This window comes from Ammodytes marinus (genome assembly GCF_949987685.1).
Source record: "Ammodytes marinus genome assembly, chromosome: 9".
In the NCBI taxonomy this organism is placed as follows: Eukaryota; Metazoa; Chordata; class Actinopteri; order Uranoscopiformes; family Ammodytidae; genus Ammodytes; species Ammodytes marinus.
In genome coordinates, this window is record NC_137213.1 from 5,443,351 (window position 1) to 5,470,291 (window position 26,941).

General features: G+C 41.5%; 1 protein-coding gene across 1 annotated transcript; it reads right to left on the minus strand.

Moving 5' to 3' along the window:
* Positions 1-1,496: 1,496 nt before the first annotated feature.
* On the minus strand, positions 1,497-22,327 carry ca8 (carbonic anhydrase VIII). The gene is made up of 9 exons (XM_080033762.1): positions 21,927-22,327; positions 18,477-18,668; positions 17,815-17,939; positions 16,433-16,528; positions 14,989-15,051; positions 14,853-14,901; positions 13,454-13,566; positions 8,033-8,231; positions 1,497-2,040 (listed from the first exon to the last, which is right to left on the minus strand). Exons 1-8 carry the CDS (start codon positions 21,997-21,999, stop codon positions 8,097-8,099), a joined length of 846 nt encoding a protein of 281 aa, XP_079889888.1. The 5' UTR covers positions 22,000-22,327; the 3' UTR covers positions 1,497-2,040; positions 8,033-8,096.
* Positions 22,328-26,941: the final 4,614 nt, after the last annotated feature.

Below are 26,941 nucleotides of genomic sequence, written 5' to 3' on the forward strand. Positions count from 1 at the left end.
TTTGGGGGATTAACACTAGTGTGGGTGAATGTGGAACGTATTAAGTCTCTACACTGGTCTGAAATGGATCATTATAACACAGGCTTTTTTTTTTGTGCTTTATTGACAGTGTAGAGACAGAGTTGAAATGGGGCAGAGAGGGGAGTGACATGCAGAGAACGACCGCGGGCTGGAATCTAACCCGGGTCTGCTTCTGGCCGAGGCCCATGGGGGGGGGGGGGGACGCCCTACCAACTGAGCTAAAGGCGCCCCCTAACACAGGCTTTATGACCAACGTTCAAAGTAAGTTGTAAAAAGTCACATGGTTTTCCTGAAGCACAGACTCCTGGCTTTTTACTTTCTTTCTTTCTTTCATTCAAAGACTAACTGTGTTGTTGGAGCAGCTGAAAAAGACCCAACTAAATCTAATACAATATTTTGATATATTAAACTATGGAATTGAATGGCTATATGTCTAACACTAAAAGCATCTCTTGGACATATTTCTTTAGATTGTTATTATTAATATTATTTTCATGAATTAAATTGTTTCGTGTAAATACGATGGTTGGCCAGTGAGGTGCTGCCACAGTAATGCTGTTTTTTTTTACTTATTAAAAGACCTACAGCTTTGTGAATGGACATTTGTTTCAGTTTAAGATATTTTCTATTTTTATGTAGATTTCATTTAATATGGAATTGATTCCCAACAAGATATTAAGTAAGTTAGAAGTTACAGTTAGAAAACTGTGTGTTAAACCTGTCCAGCCGGTCTACTACTGAAATGTACTCAGTTGGTAACACAACCTGGCTTTCCCTCCCCATTAGCTATCTGACCTCTGCACTACTGTCTATGTGTGTGTGCCTCTGCACTACTGTCTATGTGTGTGTGCCTCTGCACTACTGTCTATGTGTGTGTGCCTCTGCACTACTGTCTATGTGTGTGTGTGGATGTCTGGGTTATATGTCTTTTATATTTTTATCTTTATTGTTTCTATTGTTGTTGTTGTTATTTTGCCTTCATGTTGACCTACTGAATGCACTATGTACAGCACTTTGGTCAGTGCAAACTGTTATAAGTGTGCTTTTATAAATACATTGTACTTACTTACTTACACACTGACCAGCCTCAGGTGTAAGCACAGAGTGTGAGTGTGTGTGTGTGTGTGTGTGTGTGTGTGTGTGTGTGTGTGTGTGTGTGTGTGTGTGTGTGTGTGTGTGTGTGTGTGTGTGTGTGTGTGTGTGTGTGTGCGTGTGTGTGCCGCACATGTGTATGTTTGTTTTGATTGTGTGAAGCTGTTTGGGTGTGTCTCTCGGAACAGCTAGTTTTTCTAACTCACACACACACACACACACACACACACACACACACACACACACACACACACACACACACACACACACACACACACACACACACACACACATTTGAGACACAGGCTACTGTCTGAGATGAGATGTGGTGTGTTTGACAAGTTTTGAGAAATGTCTGATGCCGATCACATGTAAAAATACCAGTTATACAGTTAGGCCCTGCTGTTAATCCATCTTTTTTTTTAATTATTCCAATTGTCCACACTTTTGTCAATAAGGATATTCATAAAAAAAGGCCACAGTATAATGCAATCCAGACATCTACACACACACACACACACACACACACACACACGCACGCACGCACGCACGCACGCACACACACACACACACACACACACACACACACACACACACACACACAGTGTTACACTCACATACACATTATGCAATAAGAATGAGAGAGGGAGAGCGCGAGAGAGGTTATCCAGATAAAAATACACCTACATTAATACATACACCTGCACATACACACATACACATACACACACACACACACACACACACACACACACACACACACACACACACACACACACACACACACACACACAGAGAAGCACACAGTGAAGGTGTGAGATCAATAGTTTCTTTGTCCATGTCCATTCCACAGCTGATGTACCCTCTCTCTCTCCCCCTTTGTGTCCGTTCCTGTCACACCTCTCCTCTCCTCTCCTCTCCTCCCTCCTGTGAAGAGAAAGACAAATGGATCAGGTTCAAAGAAAAGAGAGAGCAGATATACTCGTCAGCTGAGTGGAATGTTGAGAGCAGACAGTATTTTTTTCCTGCATTCTGTACGCTATCTTCAAAGTTTTGTAGTTTTATAACTTTTTCCAACTCCTTCTCACTGAGGCAGAGTGCAACACAGCCACTCCACGGTAAAGCTGTCTAGATCCTCTGCAGTGTCATGTTAGATCCATAGATAGTATATAATAGGTTAGATCACCAGACTGTGTGAGCTGACCTGGCGGGGGGCCACTGATGCTTGATACAATTCCTCAGAAGTATTGTTAAGGTTCCATGAACTTTTATCAGACTGACTGCAATACTGTGGGCTGTCTCCAGCTACTATAGGCTATATACGCCTGGTTATACACTGGCACCACTTAGGACTGACTTTTTGGAGCAAAATTTGAGTAAAAACTAAAAAGGAATGTTAAATGTTAAACTGTATTGTCACCGTAGGGTTAAATTTGGCTTGAGCACAGTGTATGATTGCTTCCTACATACATACATACATACATACATACATACATTCATACATTCATACATACATACATACATACATACATACATACATACACACACACACACACACACACACACACACACACACACACACACACACACACACACACACACACACACACACACACACACACACACACACACACACACACACACACACACACACACACACTCATACATACATACATACATACATACATACATACATACATACATACATACACTCATACATACATACATACATACATACATACATACATACATACATACATACATACATACATACATACATACCCAAAGGTCAAATCAAGAACTAAAGAAAATAATTGGACATCTGAACATCAACAGCATGGCGCTAAAGCTTAGGAGCACTTTGCTCTATGTAAGGTGTGGGGATACTGTGCAAGTGTTAATATGTGTATTGCACATTGGCCCATTGAACTTGGAAGTAAAGGGCTAAAGTGCTACTATTTATTGCCCATTGTTCATCAGCTTAATGGAGGCTGGGACAAATGGAAGCTTTAAGTGGTTTAATTCATGCACACTGAGTCTTCTCTCTGATGGCAGGGTTTCATATTCCTGGTGAGGCAGACACCTACTGTATGTGTGCAGTGAAAACACAGACATTTAAATAAAAAGTAAAAAAAAATATCTATCTATCTATCTATCTATCTATCTATCTATCTATCTATCTATCTATCTATCTATCTATCTATCTATCTATCTATCTATCTATCCATCCATCCATCCATCCATCCATCCATCCATCCATCCATCCATCCATCCATCCATCCATCCATCCATCCATCCATCCATCCATCCATCCATCCATCCATCCATCCATCCATCCATCCATCCATCCATCCATCCATCCATCCATCCATCCATCCATCCATCCATCCATCCATCCATCCATCCATCCATCCATCCATCCATCCATCCATCCATCTATCTATCTATCTATCTATATATCTATCCACCAATCTCTCTTTCTACTGTACAATCCATAAAAATGTAATGATGTTTTCATTGATTACAATTGTATTTTTTTTTTTTTATTTCTATGCGTGTTTTCCTTGTATCTCGGCATCATTGAAAATGAGGGACACCTCAATGTTCATAGTGGAATTTGAACAAAGGTTTCAATACAATTCATTTTGGAAATGTTAGCATGCTAATGTTAGCAGTTAGCTTCAAGCGCTACTGTGCCTATAAGTACGTACAGTAAGTTCACAGAGCTGCTAGGGTAGGATAGCATATCAATGTGCCAGGGTTCAGTGGGATATTATGTCAGGGGAAAAACTAGTCCACATGCCCAGAGTGAATTTTCTGTTGCTTACTTCCTAGTAGAATATTATTATATATTATTTTCAAGTACACAGTGATATAAAGTGGATTTATTTTTCTTCTGCAAACATAACCCAACAGTGTCATAAAGATGAATCAATCAGGTAAAACGTTCCATTTGGTGCCATATAAACCCTGGAACATTGACTTGACCCCAAGGTGCTAGCATGGCTGCACACTTGAACCATAGTTTACACTAAGAAGGCTGCAAAACAGGATCTTTATCCCACAACACCATGTGCTCTTTTTCAGCTGCTGAAAGCCGCTTATAATTTCACAACCATGTAGGCTATATGTTTTAAATGATACTAAATCCTTACTTCCACTTTGTTAAGTTCAGTTCAAGTAGTTTTATTGTCATTATATTGAAGGTCAGGCAACAATAGAACAAATCGTTAGCCTCATAGCACAATTGCCTTAGTCATATTTACTCTACTCTACTCTACTTTTACTCTACATCTACTCTATTCTACTGTGGCGCTGAGCATTCACCAAATAAAAAAAAGTTTCACAGCTAATGTAGCCGTTAGCACACTCAGGATCTCGTAATTACGAGAAAATATCTTGTAATTACGAGATAAGGATCTCGTAATTATGAGATCCTTATCTCGTAATTACGAGATCCTTAAGGACCACCCATTCATCAATAACGATGGCTGTGTGTGTGTGTGTTTGTGTGCAGACGAGGTGAACCTTACGGTGGCGCTGAGCATTCACCAAATTAAAAAAAGTTTCACAGCTAATGTAGCCGTTAGCACACTCAGGATCTCGTAATTACGAGATATTTTCTCGTAATTACGAGATAAGGATCTCGTAATTACGAGATAAAGATCTCGTAATTACGAGATAAGGATCGCCCCTCTCATTCATCAATAACGATGGTTGGCTGGCTGCAGGACGGCAACGACTCTGTCCGACCTTATCGTCTTTTATTCCTGCCCTAAAAGCACACTTTACTCTATTTTTACACACAATCCATGACCAGGATATCAAGTAGGCCTATGAGAATAATGGCCTAAATGTTGATTTAGCAATTTAGTGGTTGCGGTTCCGGTGTCGTGCCAAACTCAGTGTGTGTCTGTGTGTGTGTGTGTGTGTGTGTGTCTAGGTGTGTGTGTGTGTGTGTGTGCAGACGAGGTGAACCTAGCCATAGGCAAATGTAGGCAATTGCCTTGGTTTCCAGACTACAATGGGCCCCATAATCAATACAATTATTTTAAATATGTTTTGACTGTTCATTCATTAATCAGCGATCGCATCGGGTAGCCTATACTGAGGGACAGACTTTCGGCTTTACGCCCGTGATCAGCTGCTGAGGTCCGACTGGGCTTTTCTCCTGAACAGTCCCAGTGACTGCATATCTAGGCAAAGTTGACATGGCTATATACTCATTGTCATGCCCTCCTTGTAGAAAGTTCTTATGTGTTTGTATGAGTCATGGATTACACCGAGTTTAAACGACTGCATTTAATCAAAGCATTCAATAAAACTGCGCTCCGATACAGTAACAAACAGGAGGTAAAAGTGAACTAGCCCACCGGGCATTCTGATTGGATGAGGCAACACAGTACGGTGGCTCCGGTGGCTCATAATGAACAAACTGCATATAATTTAACCAAATGCTAATGTAGCCGTTAGCACACTCAGGATCTCGTAATTGCGAGATAAGTATCTCGTAATTATGAGATCCTTATCTCGTAATTACGAGATCTTTTCTCGTAATTACGAGATCCTGAGTGTGCTAACGGCTACATTAGCTGTGAAACTTTTTTTTATTTGGTGAATGCTCAGCGCCACCGTACTATTCTACATCTACTCTACTCTACATCTACTCTAACCTACTCTATAACCCTTAAAATATGACTTAGGCAATTGTGCTGTTAGGCTAACGAAAAGTAGATGTAGAGTAGAGTAGACATAGAATAGAGTAGATAAAAGTAGAGTAGAGTAAATATGATTTAGGCAATTATGCTATGAGGCTAATGAAATAGCACTCCCAGAGACATAAAAACAATAGCAAACACAGCCATTCTCATGCTACTTTTCTGTCTGTGCCCTCTACTCTCTGGTCTGGTCTCAGGTGGGTCTGTAATGGTGGGACCTAGACCACAGTATCCGTTTACATTGTCAACAATAGTCCTCTGTTCTTTCTCTCTTCTTTTATCCCCCTGGCATGCTCTCCTGCCTTCACCACGGCACAATCCACTTTCACTGTTTCATCTGAGCGTCACGATTAACAAAAACAAAAATGCATGAGGAATTCTTCTCTTGAATGTTCTCTTTTTTTTTTCTTTTTTTTCACAGCTGGGACCACTTTGATTCTAATTCAAAATTTGTATTGACAGTATTATAATATATAGGCTGATATACAGTATATACCAGAAGAAGGGAGATGTATTATGATTTATTGGCAGAAACCAAGCAATTCCACTAAAAGTCTGACATTCAGCTCCGGGGGGGGGGTGAACAAATCATCGGCAGGCCTTAGCTAATCTGTTATTGCACGTCTTAACATGTTAACATAAACCCAAACACAAAGATTTAAAGTCCTCACATTTCAGAAACTCTGTGCCCTGGTTAATGCAAAGCCAGAACTTTTCAGAATGAAGGTCTTCATCTGTCTTTGTCTCCTAAAGTTCTGACCTGCTCTGTCCTCCAGTGCTGCTCAGCTAAATGTGGCAGAGCTCTATACACTATTGTACTGTATATAGGCTAGGCCCAGATTAGTAACTGAACTGGGTTAGTTCTTCCAGGGCTTGATCCGTTAGACTGCTGGTTCCAGAGGGACACAGATATACCTCAGGGACAGCATGCCTACTTCCATTAAAAGCAGGTCCCTTGTGGGGTAATGTCCTGAACATACTTAAAAAAATAGAACAGTGTTTGAAAGATAAATGGCACATATTAGCATTGCACTTTTTTAAAGTGTTGACTATATAATGTAGTGTGGTTTGATTTTTCCTGTGACTTTAAAGGTGAGCCACTGCAGGTAACAACATTTTTTTAAAGCACTTGTCAATTTTGGGATTTTCGTCCATTTTGCTTCAATAACATGTCTTCTTTAATATGAGTATAAATAAAAGGTTAAAACATGTACATTAAGGTGTTTATTTGACTAAACCGTGTCTGTTTGCGTCTGTATATTTATTTATCCTATAAAATTAACTTAAACCACTATTATCTCTCCCTTACCCTTGTCTGTGTGCTGGTCTAATTGCAGGGTTGGAGTCAGGTGTGCTGGAGTCAATCACCAGCATTCACAGCTGCCATCAATCATCAATCAACTGCTCTTCATATACCCGGCCCTACCTTCCAGACACTGCCAGATTGTAGATTCTGTTTCCACACAGTCAGTCCTCTCTCTAAGCTAACCTGTTTGCAGCTCCGCTTTTTGCATTTTTCCTGGCTAACTCCTGTTTTTTCTGCCACAGCTCTCCCGGCCTGACTCCAGCCACCAGCTCCAGCCCTCACCCGCCAGCACTTCCTCCCGGACCCCTCTGCCTGCCTGCTCTAGCCTGCTCTCACTCAGCTCCCTGGACTTGCCCCGTTGCTCTCTCCCTGGAGCCCCATGACAGCCAGCTTCCCCCCCGGATCACGGTCCTAACCCCCTGCTGGTTACTTCCAAAATAAATCTTCTTTAAACTGTTACTGTCTCCGCGCCTGTGTCCTCCTGATCCAGCCGTTACACATATGCTGTTAATTGTCTGATTTATGATGACCTTTTGTCTAAAAAAAACATTACAAAAATGGCTTTTTTAAGACCTGCACATAGTATTTTTTGATTTATAAAATGAAAAAAAGCTGTTACATGAAATTTCTTTGGACACTTATATGTTGAAAAAAATTCAAAATGAATGTTAACTAGGTATTGCTAAATTTGCATATGTATTCAACAACAACAAAAATACACAAATGATTGTTTTACTGTAAGAAATCAACTGGCAACATTTCATGATGATACCTTTAAGCTGCGAATGTTACCCTGTTCACCTGCAGTGTCTCAGCTTAAGCATCCTGCGGCTATGATAAGCATAATGTATAGTTTAAAGCAGGACAGAGCAGGAGACATTTTGGACCATGTTACCTTCTCTGCTTGTTTATCTGTCTGTCCCAAGGTGTCTCTTGGTTGGCAGTGGGGACAGGGAGAGTCACTGGAAAGCAGCGCGGACCGTGCGGTCACTGAGGGGCTGGGTGGGACGGAAATTGTCCCCCAGCAAGCCATCGTTCCCCTCCAGCAGCTCGGCCCCTTTCACATGGGAACGAAGCCTCCGGAACTCCTCTATCTGCGCACACAGGAGAGAGGAGACATCAGTACAGCCATGTCGCTTTAGAGACAGCTAGTGTATGTGTGAGTGTGTGAGTTTGTGTGTCTATGTGTGTATGTGTGAGTGTGTGTATGAGTGTGCATGTCTATGCGGGTGGGAGGGTTGGGTTCTTCTAATTTTCTTCTCTTGATTTTATTTGCTGTTTTTTTATTTTTGTAAAGCACTTTGAGCTACTCATGAGTATGAAAAGCGCGATACATAAAAAGTGATTGATTGATTGATTGATTGATTGATTGATTGATTGATTGATTGATTGATTGATTACAGTGGCCTAATAGGGTCACAGCTCCAAATGTCAAAGCTCCACACTAATATGGTCAAACCTTAAAGCAGCTACGAGTAACATTTAAATATCTTTTAAACAGCCTCATGTTTCCTCTGATAATCATAAATTACCTTTAACAGCAAACGAGACCATCAGTGCAAAGAAAGACGTTTTTATATAGTTTTTATTACTGCGTTTGGTCTGGTCGCACACCCAGTCCGATTTTCGGTTCGCGCGTGCAGCCTCTATGGTCACATATCCATATTGGTCGCAGATTTCAGTGTGGCGCAGCAACGCGATTTGAGAAGCCTATCCCACCAGGTGAGGGAAGGGGAGCGGGAGCCTTGTTTGAGACAGTTATTTGTCGTCATAATGACTGATAACGGGGCTGAACCATCAAAGAAAAAAAATTAAATGCAATGAAGAAAAGCTAAAAGGGACAGGCGGGAGGGCGTTGCCAAGCAACGTATACACAATTTCACGGGAGTGAACTAGACTGCAGTGTTTACTCCTAAATGAATGAGCGGTAGCCTACTAATGCCTCAGCATCATCAGATGACCATTATTCATCTGAAATAGTCATTATTTACAACAACATAACACATTACCTCATCGTGATCCATACTAACTGCCGTCTCTCGTTCATTCGCTTTCTGTGAAGACATGGAATCTTTCAGCTCCATGAGAGTAGTTAGGTGACACTGCATCAACTCATTGCAATCAGGTGTGTGTAGCACTGACTGGCATTAGTTGATGCTGTGTCACTAACCACTCTCACGGAGCCGAAAAGAGTCCGGTGCCCTCACACTTTCAACACAAGGACATGCACTATATTGCCTCCTGAACATTTGAATCTCGCACGCCTGGCATGAGCTAGAAAACAGCTTCACGACAGCTGGCGTCGTAAAAATACTACCGCTTTTGTTCAAAGGGGCCGCCAACGTGCCATGTTACTCGTAGTGGCTTTAAAGGTCACATATTCTGCTCATTTTCCAGGTTCAAAACTGTCATTTGGGTTTTCTACCAGAAACTGTTGTCATGGTGTCCAAACAAAGCCTTTATATTCCTCAAAAAGCTATTGTTGAATCTCCTCTTTTCTGCCTTTGTCTGAAATGCTCTGTTTTAGAGCCATGTCTCTTTGAGCCCCGCCTTCCAAAATAGCCCAATCCTATGTGATTGGTGCAGAATCTAAGTGCTGGAGGTGGAGGTTGTGCTAAGGGAGGTCGGTAATGAGGGGGTGTGGTTTCTCCCCTTATGACATCACAAGGGGAGAGAAATCTGACTGGGGTTTTTGCACAAGGGTTTACAGTAAGGTGGAGGTGAAGAAAAAGAGAGAGAGAGGGTTTTTATTTCTCATATACCCAGATTAATGTTGAAAAACAATGAAAAAGTTACATGCTATAGCTTTAATAATGACCTTACACGTGTAGTTATAATTTTTCAATCTGTGAGTTTTGCATTTCAATTGACCTGGTTCGATTTATAGGGATCTCAGACTTAAAAGTTTAAAGAAACCACCGTTGCTCTATGGAGAGTTAAATGCAGCACAGATGCATGATGGGGGTTCTAGTTTTTACGACGCTACTGCTGCACTTTCCGCCTCGGCAAAATGAAGTGTTACCGCTGCGGCCCCGTCCAAAGCAATTACAAGACCTCTGCCGGCTTTATTGAGGAGCGGTGCTGCTAAACTAAATGGTTTTCTATAGGAATCCCAATGGGAAGAGATCATTAAGAAATGGCTCTCAATCTGTCTGTGATGCAGCGAGAGATATACTGCCTTCTGTGTGTGTGGGTGTGTGTATATAAATATGTGTGCGTGTGTGTGTGTGTGTGTGTGTGTGTGTGTGTGTGTGTGTGTGTGTGTGTGTGTGTGTGTGTGTGTGTGTGTGTGTGTGTGTGTGTGTGTGTGTGTGTTAGTGCACAGTGCTTGAATACTGTCTGGTAACAGGTTTGCCTAAACACACACCGTTGTTGCCGTTGGCTGCTACTAGATACACAGGATAGTTCAAGTGTCCCAAATGTCACCAAATATTTGCACTACACTCAGGTTTTTCCTCTAGCTCATGTGAGAAAGCTTTCCCGTGCTGAGTAAAGACAAACCGGCAGGTGACAAGGTGAAAAGGCTAATAGGACTCATGTGGTGTGTCCCCAAGGACAGACACACACTATGTGTTTAAAGGAATACTTCACCCATACGGAACCAGCGTTCTATCATTATAAAATCACTATTATAATATAATGATGAAGTTTTTCTTCCCTCAGTCTTTCCTTGGTCCAGCTGTCCTGTTAATCCTAAACCTTACTGTGATGTCACAAGAAGGAAAATGTAGGGTTAGACAGTGAGACCATAAAACACTCTTTCTGCCTTTTCTCAGGCTAGGATGATCTGATTTTCATTTTTTTTGCACATTCATAATAAATAGGATCTTCAAATTCAGTACACCTTCATATTCCAACCGGTGAAGTAGGTCTTTAATGATAGTGTGGGAATGAAATATGATCGTCTGAAGACAGCTGACGGCTTATATAGCTGTGTAAACTCAATGAATATAATAGTAACAGTGCTTTAAGAGTATAGTCTCAGGCTGTTATTATCTGGTGAGTTCAGTTTTTAACCAATTATACCCAGAGGGGCTAGTTGAGCAGATTGGGTGATAAACAGCGTATACCCAGCACTGACTATGAGATTGAGACCGATGTGGTCGTCGTCAGGAAACAACATCTCTTGTTGTTTTCCTGCTTGCGATGCAATGTTAAGATCAGAATTGTAACAGAGAGATGGATAGGACAATCTGACTTCCTGTGTGTGTATAATTGTATCCATGGCTGATCACACACATTGTACTGTACAATAGCCCAAAGACAAGCATGACAATAATCCCCATACTGTCTTCCCGGTGGCTCACAGAAGGATGATTTAAAGCCCGGCTGTCTAAGTGCAAGATGTGTCGGCATAGCAACTGTTGAAGCAAACACGCACACTCACACGTTTGTATGTGCACTGTGCACACACACTCATTGGCAGCAGTCAATAATAGCAGGATGCAAGAGGTGTGTATTCTAGATAAGCAGGACCTACTGTTTTAAAACACTCCTGCTGTTATTTTCTGTTCATCCAGCAGTTGCACTATGGCTGACACATGATACAGATACAACAGGCTTATAATACAGTGCTAACAAATGATCCACATAAGGTCATGTATATACAGTACACAGTGTTACAGTGTTGTGTCTGTGATGTTTACAGCATTGTAGTTATGGTGTTTGTTGGGACTCACTTTCCCAGAATCCCCCATTTTGTACTTGTTTCCACACATGTCCCAGATTGTGAACAACGTAAAGGGACAGTGCTTCGTGGTGAGGATATTTCTAATACTGAGGTTTACAAACTGTGAAACACGGAGGGGCAACGAGAGAGAGAGACACAGGAGGCAGAGATACTGTGTGAGGTAAAAAGGGACAGGTGTGTTTTAAATTTAAAGTGACTCACACTTCCCGACATTCTGTTGCGAAATAAAAAGTCCATAAATCCATTAAGAAATAAGAGGGTTTAAGATGCTCCGAACTTGCCCGAGTACCAAGTTTTCGTCAGTGTCAAAGTGATCCATGGGTGCATTGAAAACAGCTCATTGGGCTCCCATTTAATGATGCCAATCAGGCAAAATGTGACGTATTTAAAAGAAAAAGTTGAAGCCTAACTCTCAGCTAAATCTCCAATTGAATCCATGGCAACAGTTCCAAGGTTAAGAGGAAGTAGAGTCTCACAGTGTCAGGCTGTGGAAAACACTTCTCTGATGAGTTGGTTCCCAATCTGGGATTATAAAATCAAAAGATTTAGTTTCTTGTTCTTAAGTGTGAGTGAGTGTTTTTTCCTATTTGGGCCTTTAAAATGGTTTAAATAAAACAATACTGTTATATGAATTATTTAAAAAGTAAAAACTATGTAAAATACATGGTATTTATGAGTATATTCTTTGTATTTAGGGCTGTTTCCTACAGACACCATGTCCACACTGTTCCTGCATTCCATCTACATTAAACTAGTGATTTTTACATCATAGAAAAGGTTGGAATGTTTATCATTGGCAGTATATGGACCGGAGCACAGCCAGAGGATATTCTCTCTGTTGGCATTTCAGAGGGTCAGCCGGCCAGAGGGCAGGGAGGATGAAAGAGAGAAATAAATGTCAGAGGATCGCCATCACCATCCTTTATACAAGAAGAAGAATGAGTCAGACAAAGGCTGACTTAAAGTTTAAAATCTAATACTAGCTTTGTGACAGGCTCATTGATGGGCCGTGGGTGGAAAAAGGCATCCTGCACTGCATTGACCTAGATTTGGAGAAAAAAAAATTTGGCAAATTGGGGGAGCTAACTGTGTCAAAAGTGAAGTGTGTAAAGGGAATTGGCATTTTTTCAGAACAGACCTGGTAGAAATGGAATGGAATATAAAAAAAATGTAATTAGTGTATAATCGAATTTTAGGTTATAAAATTGTAATATTTTTTGATTACCAGAATTAACCTTTTATTATCTACATAGGAGCAGGGCAGGCTGCCATGTATGTTGCAGGGCTTTGTTTCTACAGTAGCACAGAACTGCACACTTTACGGCCTTACGCATTTTCATATACAGGGATTCCAGATTAACATTAGCATTCATTTGGAGTCAAGAGTCTGATGAATGTAACTCTCAATCTTCCAACCATCTTTTAGCTCTGGTTTTGTTCTCCACCAACTCAAAGGGAAAAAGCCTTACTGGTAGTCTTTAGACCCAAAGAGAGTGACTCCAGTGACACAAAAGGTTCATTATGAATCGTCACATTATGCAGTAGTTGTACCCAACACCTTTAAACACACCTCCCTGCCTCTTAAAAGGCTGCGGTGTTTTGTTTTAGACTGACGGCATGTTTTACCTGTGACTGTGAGATGGTGAGAGGGTAGCGGTAGAGGATCCACGTCACATTCTCACTACAGGGCGGTGTGGTCAGGGATCCCTCATACACCCAGTAGTCTCTCAGTAAAGGGTCTGAGAGGGCAGATTAAACACGTCATATTACATTGATAAAAATACTTTTAAAAATCCATGTCAGTAAAAGCAGCTTTGTATTCATTTGACTGTACATCATAATATAATAAGAAACTGTGAGGAAAAAACCATTCATATTCCAAATAGAATGCTCAGTAGAAATCAGACAGCAGCTCATGGTACAACACTATTAAAGGTCCTTAATGACATCATTTGGTTCTATAGGAGAACCAGGGGCAGTTCAGGTACAACTTTTCTTGCCAACTCCGTGACACAGGTGTTACCAAGGCTGACTGACTGAACAAGGGCGGACCACTTTGAACGTGTGTGGATATACACTTCATCAATGTCAACCAAACTGCCAAATGCAATATTTGCAGGAGGGTTCTTCTTCTCATGACAGAGATGGGAAAGACAAGTCCCTTTGCTTAAATATTTACCCACCGCCATTCATGTTAAAGAAGGAACTTGTTGTTAGCCTCATAGCATAATTGCCTGAGTCATATTTACTCTAATCTACTTTTACTCTACATCTACTCTATTCTACATCTACTCTACTCTACATCTACTTTTCATTAGACTAACAGCATAATTGCCTAAGTCATATTCTAAGGGATATAGAGTAGGGTAAAGTAGATGTAGAGTAGATGTAGAATAGAGTAGATGTAGAGTAAAAGTAGAGTAGAGTAAATATGTTTTAGGCAATTATTCTATGAGGCTAACGATGTGCTCTGCATCGGTCAAACAGCCACTGTGTTTCATTTGACCCGTCAGATTGTGTGATTCTGTAGCAATGATTTTACCATCCGTCAAGAAATATCAGCAATTTTATCCAGTTGAAATGGATGGCTCAATGATGAAGTGGAAATTCATATTAATTCCACGTTGTTGTTCATGCCGACTATCTGTCTGCCATCTACGGCTTTTTTGCACTCGTAGTCAAATTAATATTCATAATAGTAAAAGCTACATTTTCTGAATACAAAATAAATTGGCACAACTTTTACTTTTTTGGAATTCTTAGTATGAAGCACTCAAAACTTGAAGTATCATGACATAAGGAATGATAAGTTATATAATAGGTCATTAGTTGGCTCAAATGTAGTCAGATTTCCTTAACTTAACAGTTTTAGTTGGCATTAAAACTCAAACATACTGATACTACTACCACTGAATGGTCTTGGCATTGAGCATGAAGCAATTAACCTACATCTGCAAACAACAGTGATTTTTAAAAGGCCTCGTACATTCATTGTGCTTTGTAAACCTGATTGTTTTCTACTCACCGGGTAGGAGAGTGTTGGGGTTGAAGCAGGGAATGATCTTACTCTTGGCCTGATGGAAACAGAGCAACACAACAATAGTCATCTTGTATCCAGTTTGATGAACATCTAAACCTGCTCTTTCCAGTCTTCTACTCACCTTGTACTGCAGGTCTTGTAGAACTTCAGTGATGGCCTTCAGACCCAGATGTTCCTTACCAATCTGATCAAAACAAAAACACAACACGTCTTGGGTATGAGTGACCTTCAGTTGGAGGCCGTGGACCTATCAATGTATCTTTCTTAAGATTTTCGTGGTCCAAAAGACGTCAACAGTTGTTTGAGGAGGATCTTAGTTATCATCTGTAGTGTCCTTACAGGAAGTCAACAGGAAGTTACACGTTACAGGAGCTGTCAAAACAGGAGGTGTGTGGTTAGACTGTTTTAGACTGTGGCCTCAGGGGGTCAGGCCTGTCTGGGGGGGGGGGGGGGGGGGGACACAGAAGGAGACTGCTAGCTGCTGTTATTTCACTGGGCGTGATTTCCTTTGCTGGTGTGAATCTGGTGTCTCTGAGGTGTGTGTGTGTGTGTGTGTGTGTGTGTGTGTGTGTGTGTGTGTGTGTGCGTGTGTGTGTGTGTGTGTGCGTGTGTGTGTGTGTGTTTTTATTAAACATAAATCTTGAGAGTTCGCCCATAAGGCAGACAGTTCAATAGGGCAGTCATTTGACAGGAATGTAGCAGTAGGTGTTATCCAACTAAAAAATGATTTGTTGTCAAGGATACATGGGTAGGTCTGCTCCACAGTATGACACCCAGGAGAGGTCGAGCACAGGACACATGTTGATTCAACTATGGCGGCTGAAGTTGGTGCTGCTGCTGAATTGCATTATACGTTTATGTTAAGTTAACATATCACATCTTATCTCAGACAGTGTGTGTGTGTGTGTGTGTGTGTGTGTGTGTGTGTGTGTGTGTGTGTGTGTGTGTGTGAGAGAGAGAGAGAGAGAGAGAGAGAGAGAGAGAGAGAGAGAGAGAGAGAGAGAGAGAGAGAGAGCGGTCCTCCAGGGAAATTAAGTCTTCCTCCTTCTCAGTCATTATTTCCAGTCAAACTGAATGAATAGCTGGAAGTAGGCCTCGTTGGATTTCAATATTAACGAGTGTTTTTATTAATTATTATTATATAATTTAAAGGTAACACAAACTGGACATAGGCTATAGGCCAACTTAGTAAAATAAGGCTAATCTCTTTGTAATAGATAATGAATTCCCAAAAAGCCATCATGCTTGTTAGCGTAGCTTGAACTGTTGTTAGCTGTTAAAGTTTACCAGATGTGAATGTTTTGGTGATTGCTAAGGTGGGATAGCTTCAGAAGATTGTATGGTGTATTTGGTGCCTTCAGCAGCACACTATGCTAAATAGCTTAACATGCTCTAAGCATCGTTGTTGGCTCTTTATACTTGTTTTTTCATCAGGTTGGTGTTTGCTAGCATGTTGTTCTCTGATGGTGTGTTAACTCTAGTACCTGGTGTTGCTTGCCTAGGTAGCTGGGGGTAATCATGGTGGTGACAGCAGTAGCCTATTGGTTATTGATGCAGACATTTACCTGCACAAACAGAGCTATGATGAGAATTCCATTCTTCTTCCCAAGAGCATCCTCCAGCGTGTTAAACAGAGTGCTGTTCCAGTGGATCAGATGGAGCTAAAGACAGACAGACAGACAGACAGACAGACAGACAGACAGACAGACAGACAGACAGACAGACAGACAGACAGACAGACAGACAAAGAGACAGACAGGGAGACAACAGAACACATGTTGTATTTAAGAGGTCTGTTGTAAACAGGTGTAGGGAACAGTAGTGAGTAGAGTGAGACACCATCAGCTGGGGGTGACTGAGGGTTTACTCTATGTCAAGTTCATGTCAATAGGGACAAAGCAGTGCCAACCTTCTACCCTGAAACTGGAAAACAACAGACCACACTACAGATATGGAATGAAAGAAGAGAGGGGGGGGGGGGCTGGTTGGAGGCTCGTTTGACGACGGAATGATTTGTCTAGTTCACTTTTTCTACACCTTTGGTACCATGATAACTGCAGGATAATATCACATTAACTTTTTCCCTTTCTTTCCCAGGATTCTCCGGTGTTGGTTTCTCTGAAGCCATCATCATCAGAGAGTGACACAGGAAAGCAGGAAGTAATAGTATGTCTCCTGGTCTGTTGTACCATCAAAGTGAGTCAGCTGGTGAGAAGGTTTTGGCATTTCCAAGGTTTTACTTTTGACTTTAGTTGAGTTTTATCTAATTGCTAGAGATTAGGACATGTCAGGACATGGAGTATAGCAGACTGCACCTGAACTCAACTTTTTGACCTTTTAAAAAAGATTAAATTTCTGTTGTGTAGTGTAAGCCCAGCATAAGTTCCACTTTAAAAGTTAAAGCCTTGAATATTTTAAACTAAAATTTAAAATATTCAATTTCCTCCAACTTTACCCTCATTTAATATAGTCTATCTATTCATTCATTTGAGCTCTTCTTTGTAACGTTTACAGACATAATCTAAAAGGCCCTTAAAGCCACACACACCTAAGAGTAAACACGTCCATTTCAGTCTGTGAAATAGTTTTTTTCTGTTTTCAGCTTCAGATGTCAAAGTGTTACCTTTATGAGTGAAAACTGTAAAGTGCTCAAGGACTCAACAAGCTACGATGTTATCTGAAGGACAAATGCCACTCCATGGTCATGGCCTTATTTGTGTTTGTGTGTGTGTGTCTGTCTGTCTGTCTGTCTGTCTGTCTGTCTGTCTGTCTGTCTGTCTGTCTGTCTGTCTGTGTGTGTCTGTGTGTGTGTGTGTGTGTGTGTGTGTGTGTGTGTGTGTGTGTGTGTGTGTGTGTGTGTGTGTGTGTGTGTGTGTGTGTGTGTGTGTGTGTGTGTGTGTGTGTGTGTGTGTGTGTGTGTGTGTGTGTGTGTGTGTGTGTGCAGTACCTCCATTGGGAAAGCCTTGAAGTTGACAGTGTGCTCTGATCCTCTCTGGTTCTCTTTTCCCCAGTGGAATCGAACCTCATGGAGCTCAAACTCGTGATCGCTAGGCAACGGACCTCCGGTTACCACTGGCAACGGCACAGGAAACCCAGTGCATTGTGGGCAAGCGCACCCAGGAAGTAGAAGACAGATCAAAGTGGTCAGAGTGAAATTGAAAGTGAGAATAAGGTAATTTACCGTGGACTGGATTGATTTTTGTTGTAACGCACAACACAACACAAAAATGCATGAATGTGTTGCCCAGCACTAAGCCACAGTGACCGACGGCAAACTAAACATGCCAACTACTCATCACTTCTTAAAGCTATAGTGTGTAACTTCTGTTGCACCCATGGGGAATTCAGAGTAATTTCAACAACACTTTCTACATCAACATTTGCATGGAATCTTGGGGCACTTCTTGGGATTATTTTGAGCTCCTGCACCAGTGTCGAGGGGGGCGGGGGATTATTGTGTAGCTGAAAGACTTATAAACTTTGTGTCAACTCATTTGGCGAGGGCTTGAATGTAACCGGCATTCATTGATATTAAAAAAGTTAGGCACTATAGCTTTAAGTCAATGTGTAGTGAGTATCGACATATTGTCATGTCTCCTGGGAAGTCACCTGACTTGGACTTGAGTATGATGCGCACAGAGTGTCCACTGTTGATGACCTCACAGTCTCGACACACCACGTAGTTTGGTGACAGGCCCACATCCAGGAGGGAGGGGTCATACAGGGCCTCCCTGGAGTTTAGGTTGATGGGAGACTGGTACTCGCCATTGGCTGCAGGGAAATGGAGTCCCCATTCTACACCTAGGAGGGAAAACAGTCACAGAACACACATCAGGGTACAGGTAGGTACTGAGTCTGTGTTTTCATTGAGCAGCTTTACAACCTGTGTTTATGTTATAAATGTACCATGCAAAAAATATAATCATAACCTATACCCAAAAACGAAAATTATTTAGCATCGCCTTACAGTAACTTTGAAACACTTAGCCAAGGATTTAAGACGGATGAAGAGAGGGGAAAATTGGAGCATTAGGCCTTTTTCACAGCAGACATTTTGACTTGAGTTTCCCTGAAAAGTGGCGTGAGTGTTTATGTCTAAGGAAAAGCAGGTCTGACATGAAGAGGACCGTGAGATGGGATTGAAAAGCTCTTGAAAACAATTAGTGATTTGACTTCAGTCAGTCAGTGCATTAAAGGTTCAGTAAGCGGAATGGTTCTTTTAGCTAACTTCCTGCAGTTAGCAGTCCCCTCGCTTGTCACCACATTAATACACTGTGGTCTTAAAGCAGCGAGTTATCTAGCATCATCTCAGATCCATAAGTGTGATAAAAACATGATAAAAACCATCAAAACAGACATTCGGAAGGATTTTTACCTGCTCCGCCATCGTAGGCGCATTAACATTCACCCATCTTTCGCTCTGCACGTGCACTGGCAGTGAGACGGGTGCCGGTTTGTAGCGTTCTCTCTTCTGATTGGTTGATCAGAAGTGGGATCCCCGAAAATGTTACTTGCCGAGTACATGCAGAGCGAGTGACTGAGATCGGCTTTATGAAACGCGCACACTATATAAGTGAATAAAGAGCGATTTAACATTTATATTAACATAAATAAATCACTTACTTCACCTTTAACCACAACCTTCCTTTTCATTTCCATGCTATTTTCAGAATCTTCTCAAGCAACACATTTATATATGGGCCTTCCATCCCCCTCTGCCCCTCCATCCATCCCCTCACACCTTCCTCTGAGAGATCAGTTTGTGAACAGTGTTTCTTGCTGTGTTGGGGACAGTGAGACCAGGTTGTGGTTGCAGAAACGGGGTCAGCCTATCAGCCTAACTGGAGCAGAAGACTTAAAGGTCACCTATTGTGCAAAAAGCACTCTTTCAAAACATTAATCTGGGTCCCCGGTGTGACTAGAGACTCCCAAAGTATGAGATAAAAAATATACCTCTCTTTTTCACAAAATCCACCTTTCTGAATACCTGTGTTCAAAAACACCAGCCAGATTTATCTTTCCCGCATGATGTCATAAGGGTAGAAGCCACGCCCCCTCATTGCCAACCTAATTTAGCACTACCTCAACTTGTGATAACCACACCCCCAGATACCCCTCAATCTAACTGGCAATCAGAGCAGGCCAGGCTTTTTGGAAGGCGGGGCATAAAGAGATAGGCTCATAAAATTGAGCGTTTCAGACAGAGGCTGGAAAGAGGAGATATAGCAATGGCACTGCGAAAAATATAAAGTTATTTTTGGTAACTACACCATGAAAACAGTCTCTTGTAGAAACCCGAATTACAATTTTGAACCTGAAAATTAGCAGGACATGTGACCTTTAAAACATTTTAAAACATGTCTAATTGTAGGAAAAGTGGATATATTGTAATACTGAGTGACGGGAGGAGAAAACATGTCTTTGCAACTTCTGTTCACTTGCACTGGCAGAGAGTGAAGGAACTAATGTGGAGAAAGTGATACTAAGTGGAACCGAAGGTACACGCTGGTCTAGATTGGCTTCAGCTCTTCACTGACCACACACTCATTCTGAAAGCACAATGAGAACATTGTGAGACGCAATGTGTGTCTAAAAGGAGGAAACAAACACATTTTGGTATAGGTATCATGTTCAGGAAAAGCCCAGTGTGTCCATTTGTCCATCCAGAAAAAACTGTACTCAAGTCGACCGCAAGTATACAACAGAGACAGACACTCCACACAGGCTGACCGTTCACTCCATAGCAATGAGGAGAGAGCGGTCACATTCCCTCTTTCCTCAGCAACTAAAGGCCCTTGGCAACAATTCACTAAAGGGCGGTGAAGGTTTCACTGCAGCTGCAATACACATACAAGTCTGGGGCGGAAAAAAAAAATCTGTGTGTGTGTCCTGGTTGGGCTATAAAAATGAGTTTTTGGGCAGAGCCATGTTGTTTCACAGAAATACATGATTTTAGTCCACAGCATTTAGACCAGCAAGCTATGGAGAGATAGCCCCGGCCCATTTACAATACCAAATGTCCCAGATAAAAACTTATGGCAAAAACTTGGATAATTCTTTAAGGTACTGTGGGCTTTAAGCGAAGGAAGACATCAGCCTGAAATGGCAGGACAATGATGGTATTTTCAAGCCATGGCTTAGTGTCTTATTCATGCGTAGGCCTACAAAGCATTAGCTATCATTCAGTATACTCACAGTAAAAAATGTTAAGAGATCAGAATCACAGTGCATCCCTCCATGCTCAGTAAAGGCAGCAACAGAGAGAAGACACAGGGTGGAACAGCACACACTAAATAAACATAATACACCTTAACTGCAAGACATAGTATTTGACAGTGAGTTTAATGTACGTACACAGTGTCAGTCTTATAAAGTATCAGTAGCTTCTCTTAGCATGATTGGAGCTAGCAACAATCAGCTCTGGATTAGCCTGTTTTTGCTGGGCGGTGTTTCCTTTCCCCTCTGATCTTGTCAGGACAAACAATGAGCCAACCTGACTTGACAGTTAGCTAAAGGAACACTTCACCCATTTTACACACAAAGATCAGACCACCTGTCATGAGGAGAACTGCTCAAGCAAAGGGAAAGAAAAACAGTTGTTATAGTTGACTTTGGGATTGCATTATAAAGAGATGCAGGCTCCAATGAAATTCATTAAGATCATTCGTTTTGTAAAGATATTTTTTTTTGGCATTTTTATGCTTTTATTGATAGTGTAGAGACAGAGTTGAAATGGGGCAGAGAGGGGAGTGACATGCAGAGAACGACATTCTTAGAAGTGCAACTGTAAATTGTTGGAGTGCCCCTTTAATGTCCTCACAGATCATGCAGTTTCAAGACATTCATGACAGCAGAACTGTCCATGTCCTAATGAGTAGTTTTGCGTCATTATCCTCAAGATTGTTGTTTGCATGCATGTCAGCAACAGTGTACATACAAAACTAAACCATCTACAACATGTGTCGACTCTGCAAAACTCCACACAGTAAGTGACATCAAATATACTGTATTTCCCAGCATCCCCCCCTCCACGCTCTGATGAAGTGCAGCCAGCCTTACCTTCCTCGTAGCCCCAGTCCAGCTCATCTTTGCCCGGGTTATAATCCGACTCCTCGTTGACGCTGTCGGCCATGGTTGCACTGTGGTAGTGGGCTCTCTCTCTCTCTCTGTTTCTCTCTCTCTCTCTCTGTCTCTCTCTCTCTGTTTCTCTCTCTCTCTCTCTGTCTCTCTCTCTCTCTGTGGGTATTCAAACCAGTTTGTCCTGCCCAGTATATACAGCCCCTCTCACACTGCTTTTTTTGTTCCGTTCACTTGGACACAAACTCAAAGTCTCTGGTGTCTGCTGGACGGATTCCCAGCTGCTGCAACAACAACTCACTCAGCCTTTTCACTTTCCTCTTTTATGTCTTTTTCTTTTCTTCACTTTCTTCTTCAATGCACTCTCTTGCTCTTGCCTTCTTACTCAGCCACTGACTGATGTGTGGAGCTCTCTGCCCCTCTGTATCTCTCTCTCTCTACTCTCCCTTGCTCCTCCTCTTCCTCTCCTCCCTCTCTCTCACTCCTTTGCTCTGCTGTTATCTCTCTCTCTCTTCCTCTCTGTCTTTCTTTCTCTCTCTCTCTCTCTCTCTCTCTCTTTCTCTCTCTCTCTCTCTCTCTCTCTCTCTCTCTTCGCCCTGCAGACTGTTGCAGGTGTGCTCGCTCGCCCTGGCTTCCTTCCAAATAATTATGGGATCAGTATTTCTTTCTCATCCACCTTCTGTCTGCGCTCCCTTATTTCATGACTGTTGGCTGAAAATACACTTTGAGGCGTATTGGCTTTGATTCTATCTCTGTCTATTACAGTATTAAAGGTGGAGTCAGTCATTCTGGAGAACGCTTGTTGACAATGTCACTTTTGTCAAAATCAGTGAATATCTCCTCACGAACCGCTACCTGTCCATGCCGTACTGTCAGGTGTAAATACACAGCCTAGGCTCAGTGAATAGGTGTGTAAACAAAGTGGGGCCCACCATAGCTAGCAACATGCCCGTTTATAGAGCCTAGGCTAGCGCACAGTATGGACAGGTAGCAGATTGTGAGGAGATATTGACTGATTTTGATTCAAAGTGATTTTGATTTTGTCAAGAGGCATTCTCCAGAATAGCTGACTTCACTTTCTTTGTTCTAGTCAGACCTGTATGTTATTGTCTGTTGACCTTTCTGCTGTTTTGGGTGCCCTGGTGATATCGTGTGTGTGTGTGTGTGTGTGTGTGTGTGTGTGTGTGTGTGTGTGTGTGTGCAGGTGTGTGTGTGTGTGTATGTTGGAATGCTGGCAGGAAGGTCATGCTGATGTTTCTGTTGGAGGCCACATAGCACCAACACACCGGGTGAAGGGAAACAGCGGCTTGAGAAAACAGTCAGAAACACGTCAGTGAATGGCCCAGGCTGTTCTCCAACCTTGATGACTTCAAGATGGACAGAGGAACTCAGGAACCCTGCACTGTAGAACTATTAAAACACACCCACGCTCATGCGCTTCTCATAAAGCTCAATAGTGAGACTTAAAGGAATACTTCACCCATACAGAACCGGCGTTATATCATTATATAATCGCTACTATAATATAATGAATGAGGTTTTTCTTCCCTCAGTCTTTCCTCAGTCTTCCCTTGGCCCAGCTGTCCTGTTAATCCTAACCCTACATTTTTACTAGTGTGATGTCACACCAGTAAAATGTAGGGTTAGACAGTGAGACCATAAAACACTCTTTCTGCCTTTTCTCAGGCTAGGATGAACCGATTTGAAAAAGGTTTACACATTTATACCACATGGATATCAGAGTTCAATACACCTTCATATTCCCACAGGTGAAGTAGGTTTTTGGATAGATAGATAGATAGATAGATAGATAGATAGATAGATAGATAGATAGATAGATAGATAGATAGATAGATAGATAGATAGATAGATAGATAGATAGATAGATAGATAGATAGATAGATAGATAGATAGATAGATAGATAGATAGATAGATAGATAGATAGATAGATAGATAGATAGATAGATAGATAGATAGATGGATACTTTATTTGTCCCCCATGAGGAAATTCATGAACAAGATGCTCAGATATATGTATAGCATTATTTGGGGTTATTTGTACTAAAACACGTGCTTAAACTAATGAGTGATTAATAGTTCATGGTTCTAATTTCTTACTCCATATCCTCCGGGCTGCTGGCGTTAATTGCCCCACATTCCTTATAAGGAAAGTGTCCTCGGAGTGGTCTAAATGCAGCTGGTCCCACAACTCTCATCTAAAAGCAGGACATGGACTGCAGCTCATTCACACACAGGGACGGGGTCGGAACGCCTAATTTGGCACAAGGACCATTTGAGACACGAGTGAATTCATATGGAGGTATGAATGAAGTGTTGGAAGGGTTAGGTCAGGGGGTGCTCTCAATAGTCAGCGGGCATCGACAGTGCACATCAAGTCAAACAAGTGCCAGTAAACTGATTGAGTCATTAGGCTATCTTACTGTTGCGTGAGAAGTTTACAAAGATGCAGGTAGATGCCTCCACAACCTCCTGGATTATTGACCATCTGAAGGACGGTATGTAAACAAAGGGTATGTAATCGAAAGGGGCCCACCGTAGCTAGCAACATGCCCGTTTACAGAGCCTAGGCTGTGTATTAACACTGGATTATTTTTACAGCGCACACACAGTACGGACAGGTATAGCGGATCGTGAGGAGATACAGTGCATACGGAAAGTATTCTCAGCGCTTCACTTTTTCCACATTTCATTATGTTACAACCTGGAATAATGCTGGATTCAATTAATTTTTTTATTCTCAAAAATTCTTCACATAATACCCCACAATGACAACTTAAAAAAGTTTGTTTGAGATTTTTGGCAAATTTGTTAAAAATAAAAAACAAAATCAGTGAATTACTTTCTGTATTCACTGATTTTGACAAAAAGTGATATTGAAGACAAGCATTCTCCAGAATCCATGAGTCCACCCTTGAAGGTAACCCAGAGACGAGGGAGATGGTTGTCGATTTTGGAAGGACCAAGTAGGACTGAGGCTGAAAACTATCTCCATCTGTGGGGATAACACACTGGACTAGAAGTGTAACATGGAGGCTGTCTACAGGAAGGGACAGAGCAGACTCTACTTTTTTATTTAATTATCGATCTATTATCCATCTATCTCAATGCAAAAAGTGCACAAAATCCCAGTGTTCACATGGTGAAACACAGCTCTTAATTATATATTGTATTAAAGGCATTTGGGAGCCAGCCAGGTTAGAGCTTGGGCCCAATCTCCCAATCTCCCAACTGCCATACCCCAAGCCATCGATCCACTGACTCTGAGAAGGGATCATGTCTATGTGACGAATAGCCCCAAATCAAGGCATTCCCTGCTGGCCAATCAGTACTTGCAGATTTATAAAACTTAAACTAAATGACTCATTAGGCAATACATATTTACACTTCATTACTTACAACCAAGCAGCAGAAGTATAGTATGTTACATTAGTTAGTTATCATCACCCCTTCAAAGATGCCTGTTAACAACTTTAAATCCTCCAGTTTGTAGAGATTTACTGACCTCTGCTGCTGAATGCTGCCACACGCTTCAACCTAAAACTACAGCAGACAGCAAACAGGGCACTAGCTGAAGTGACCTTTGTTGGTCGTCATTTGATAAATAAGCTACCCCGCATGAGTTAACACTGCCCAAAATGTGCATTTAGACAAAAAGTGAAGCACACGTGTTGCCTTATTTTCATATTTTCATATGCATAATTGTCCAGTGGTCTGTGTATATTTTATACAATAATGTTTTGTGTAAATAACTCTATAACTTGTTGGTGGAATTGAGTGTAGGTCCATTGTAAGTGATGGCTGCGAAAAAAAAATGCATAGAAGTGAGTTTTAAAAGTTCTTTGTGTAGTCTTTGTAGTGTGAAACTCGATCTTGGTAAAATTAAAATAGCACAAAGAAGATGGGTCAGTCTTATCCATTAAGTTCTGTGACTCGGTATCCCACTTCTGTGTTTCAATGTTAATGTGAGATGGCAGAATTTGTTCTCATCTCACTTTTCATTTGTCTAGAATGACAACATTACTGATTTAACATCCTGTGTTGATTTAGTTATTAACAACCGTCCTGTGATCTCATGGGAAAAGTACAGGAGTTAACATGTTCTTAGTTCACACAGCTACACCTCTCAATCCATGGAATACATTTTAGATACACAGTCATTGTTTTTTTTTAAATCGCACAGTATTCCTTCTCAAATATGTTCAGGGACTACAGATGGGAATTTTAACTTTTAGCTGACATCAGTAATGTGCAATCATTTGAAATATACGTAAACCAATCAATATAAAGAAAATCACACACACACACACACACACACACACACACACACACACACACACACACACACACACACACACACACACACACACACACACACACAAGTGTGGCTATGTACAACAAGTATACTTAGCCAAAGAGCCAAAAAACCTCATCTCCAAACTAGAACACTACACCTCATCTGCAGAGTGATTTTCCAGCTGGTCTCTGTGGCTTTTCACTCTATTCATTTGCCATCAATGATGTTGTCTTTTACACCTATGTTACAAAATCTTAATTCTGTATTCTTGCTGCCATCATGTGCCATCACTTGACCAGAATATTTTCTTGCAGAAATGGATCAATATACAAATGTGTTTTTCAGTGGCTATATTCCTCGTTCCTTTGAAACGGTTTCCTACACACATGATGCTTTTTTACACCTACTTCTACAAGGCAGCCACTAGAGGCCGCCAGAGGAAATCAAACGGATCTTGCACAACCGTTTCCCAATAATTTCATAAAAATACTTGTTTGATGTCTGTGATATAATCAGAGTTATGGTACACAATTCGTGATAAGATTTTCGGATTACAATTTCTTTATTGCCACACTAACTCATTTTCTTCAATGTTGAGTGATCAACACGTCGTCCAGTTTCCGAGGAGACCGTGAACACACCATACTGTAGCGTGGCGAGGGCGGACCCTGTGACGTAGAG

Bases quoted from the DNA above. Each gene is read 5' to 3' on its own strand.
- ca8 (XM_080033762.1), bottom strand. From the start codon at position 21,999: ATGGCCGACAGCGTCAACGAGGAGTCGGATTATAACCCGGGCAAAGAT. The intron at 17,940-18,476 runs GTGACTTCCCAG...TGCCGTTGCCAG, and splicing joins CATACTCAAGTCCAAGTCAG to TGGTAACCGGAGGTCCGTTG. The intron at 13,567-14,852 runs GTGAGTAGAAAA...CTGCCCTCTCAG, and splicing joins CCCCAACACTCTCCTACCCG to ACCCTTTACTGAGAGACTAC.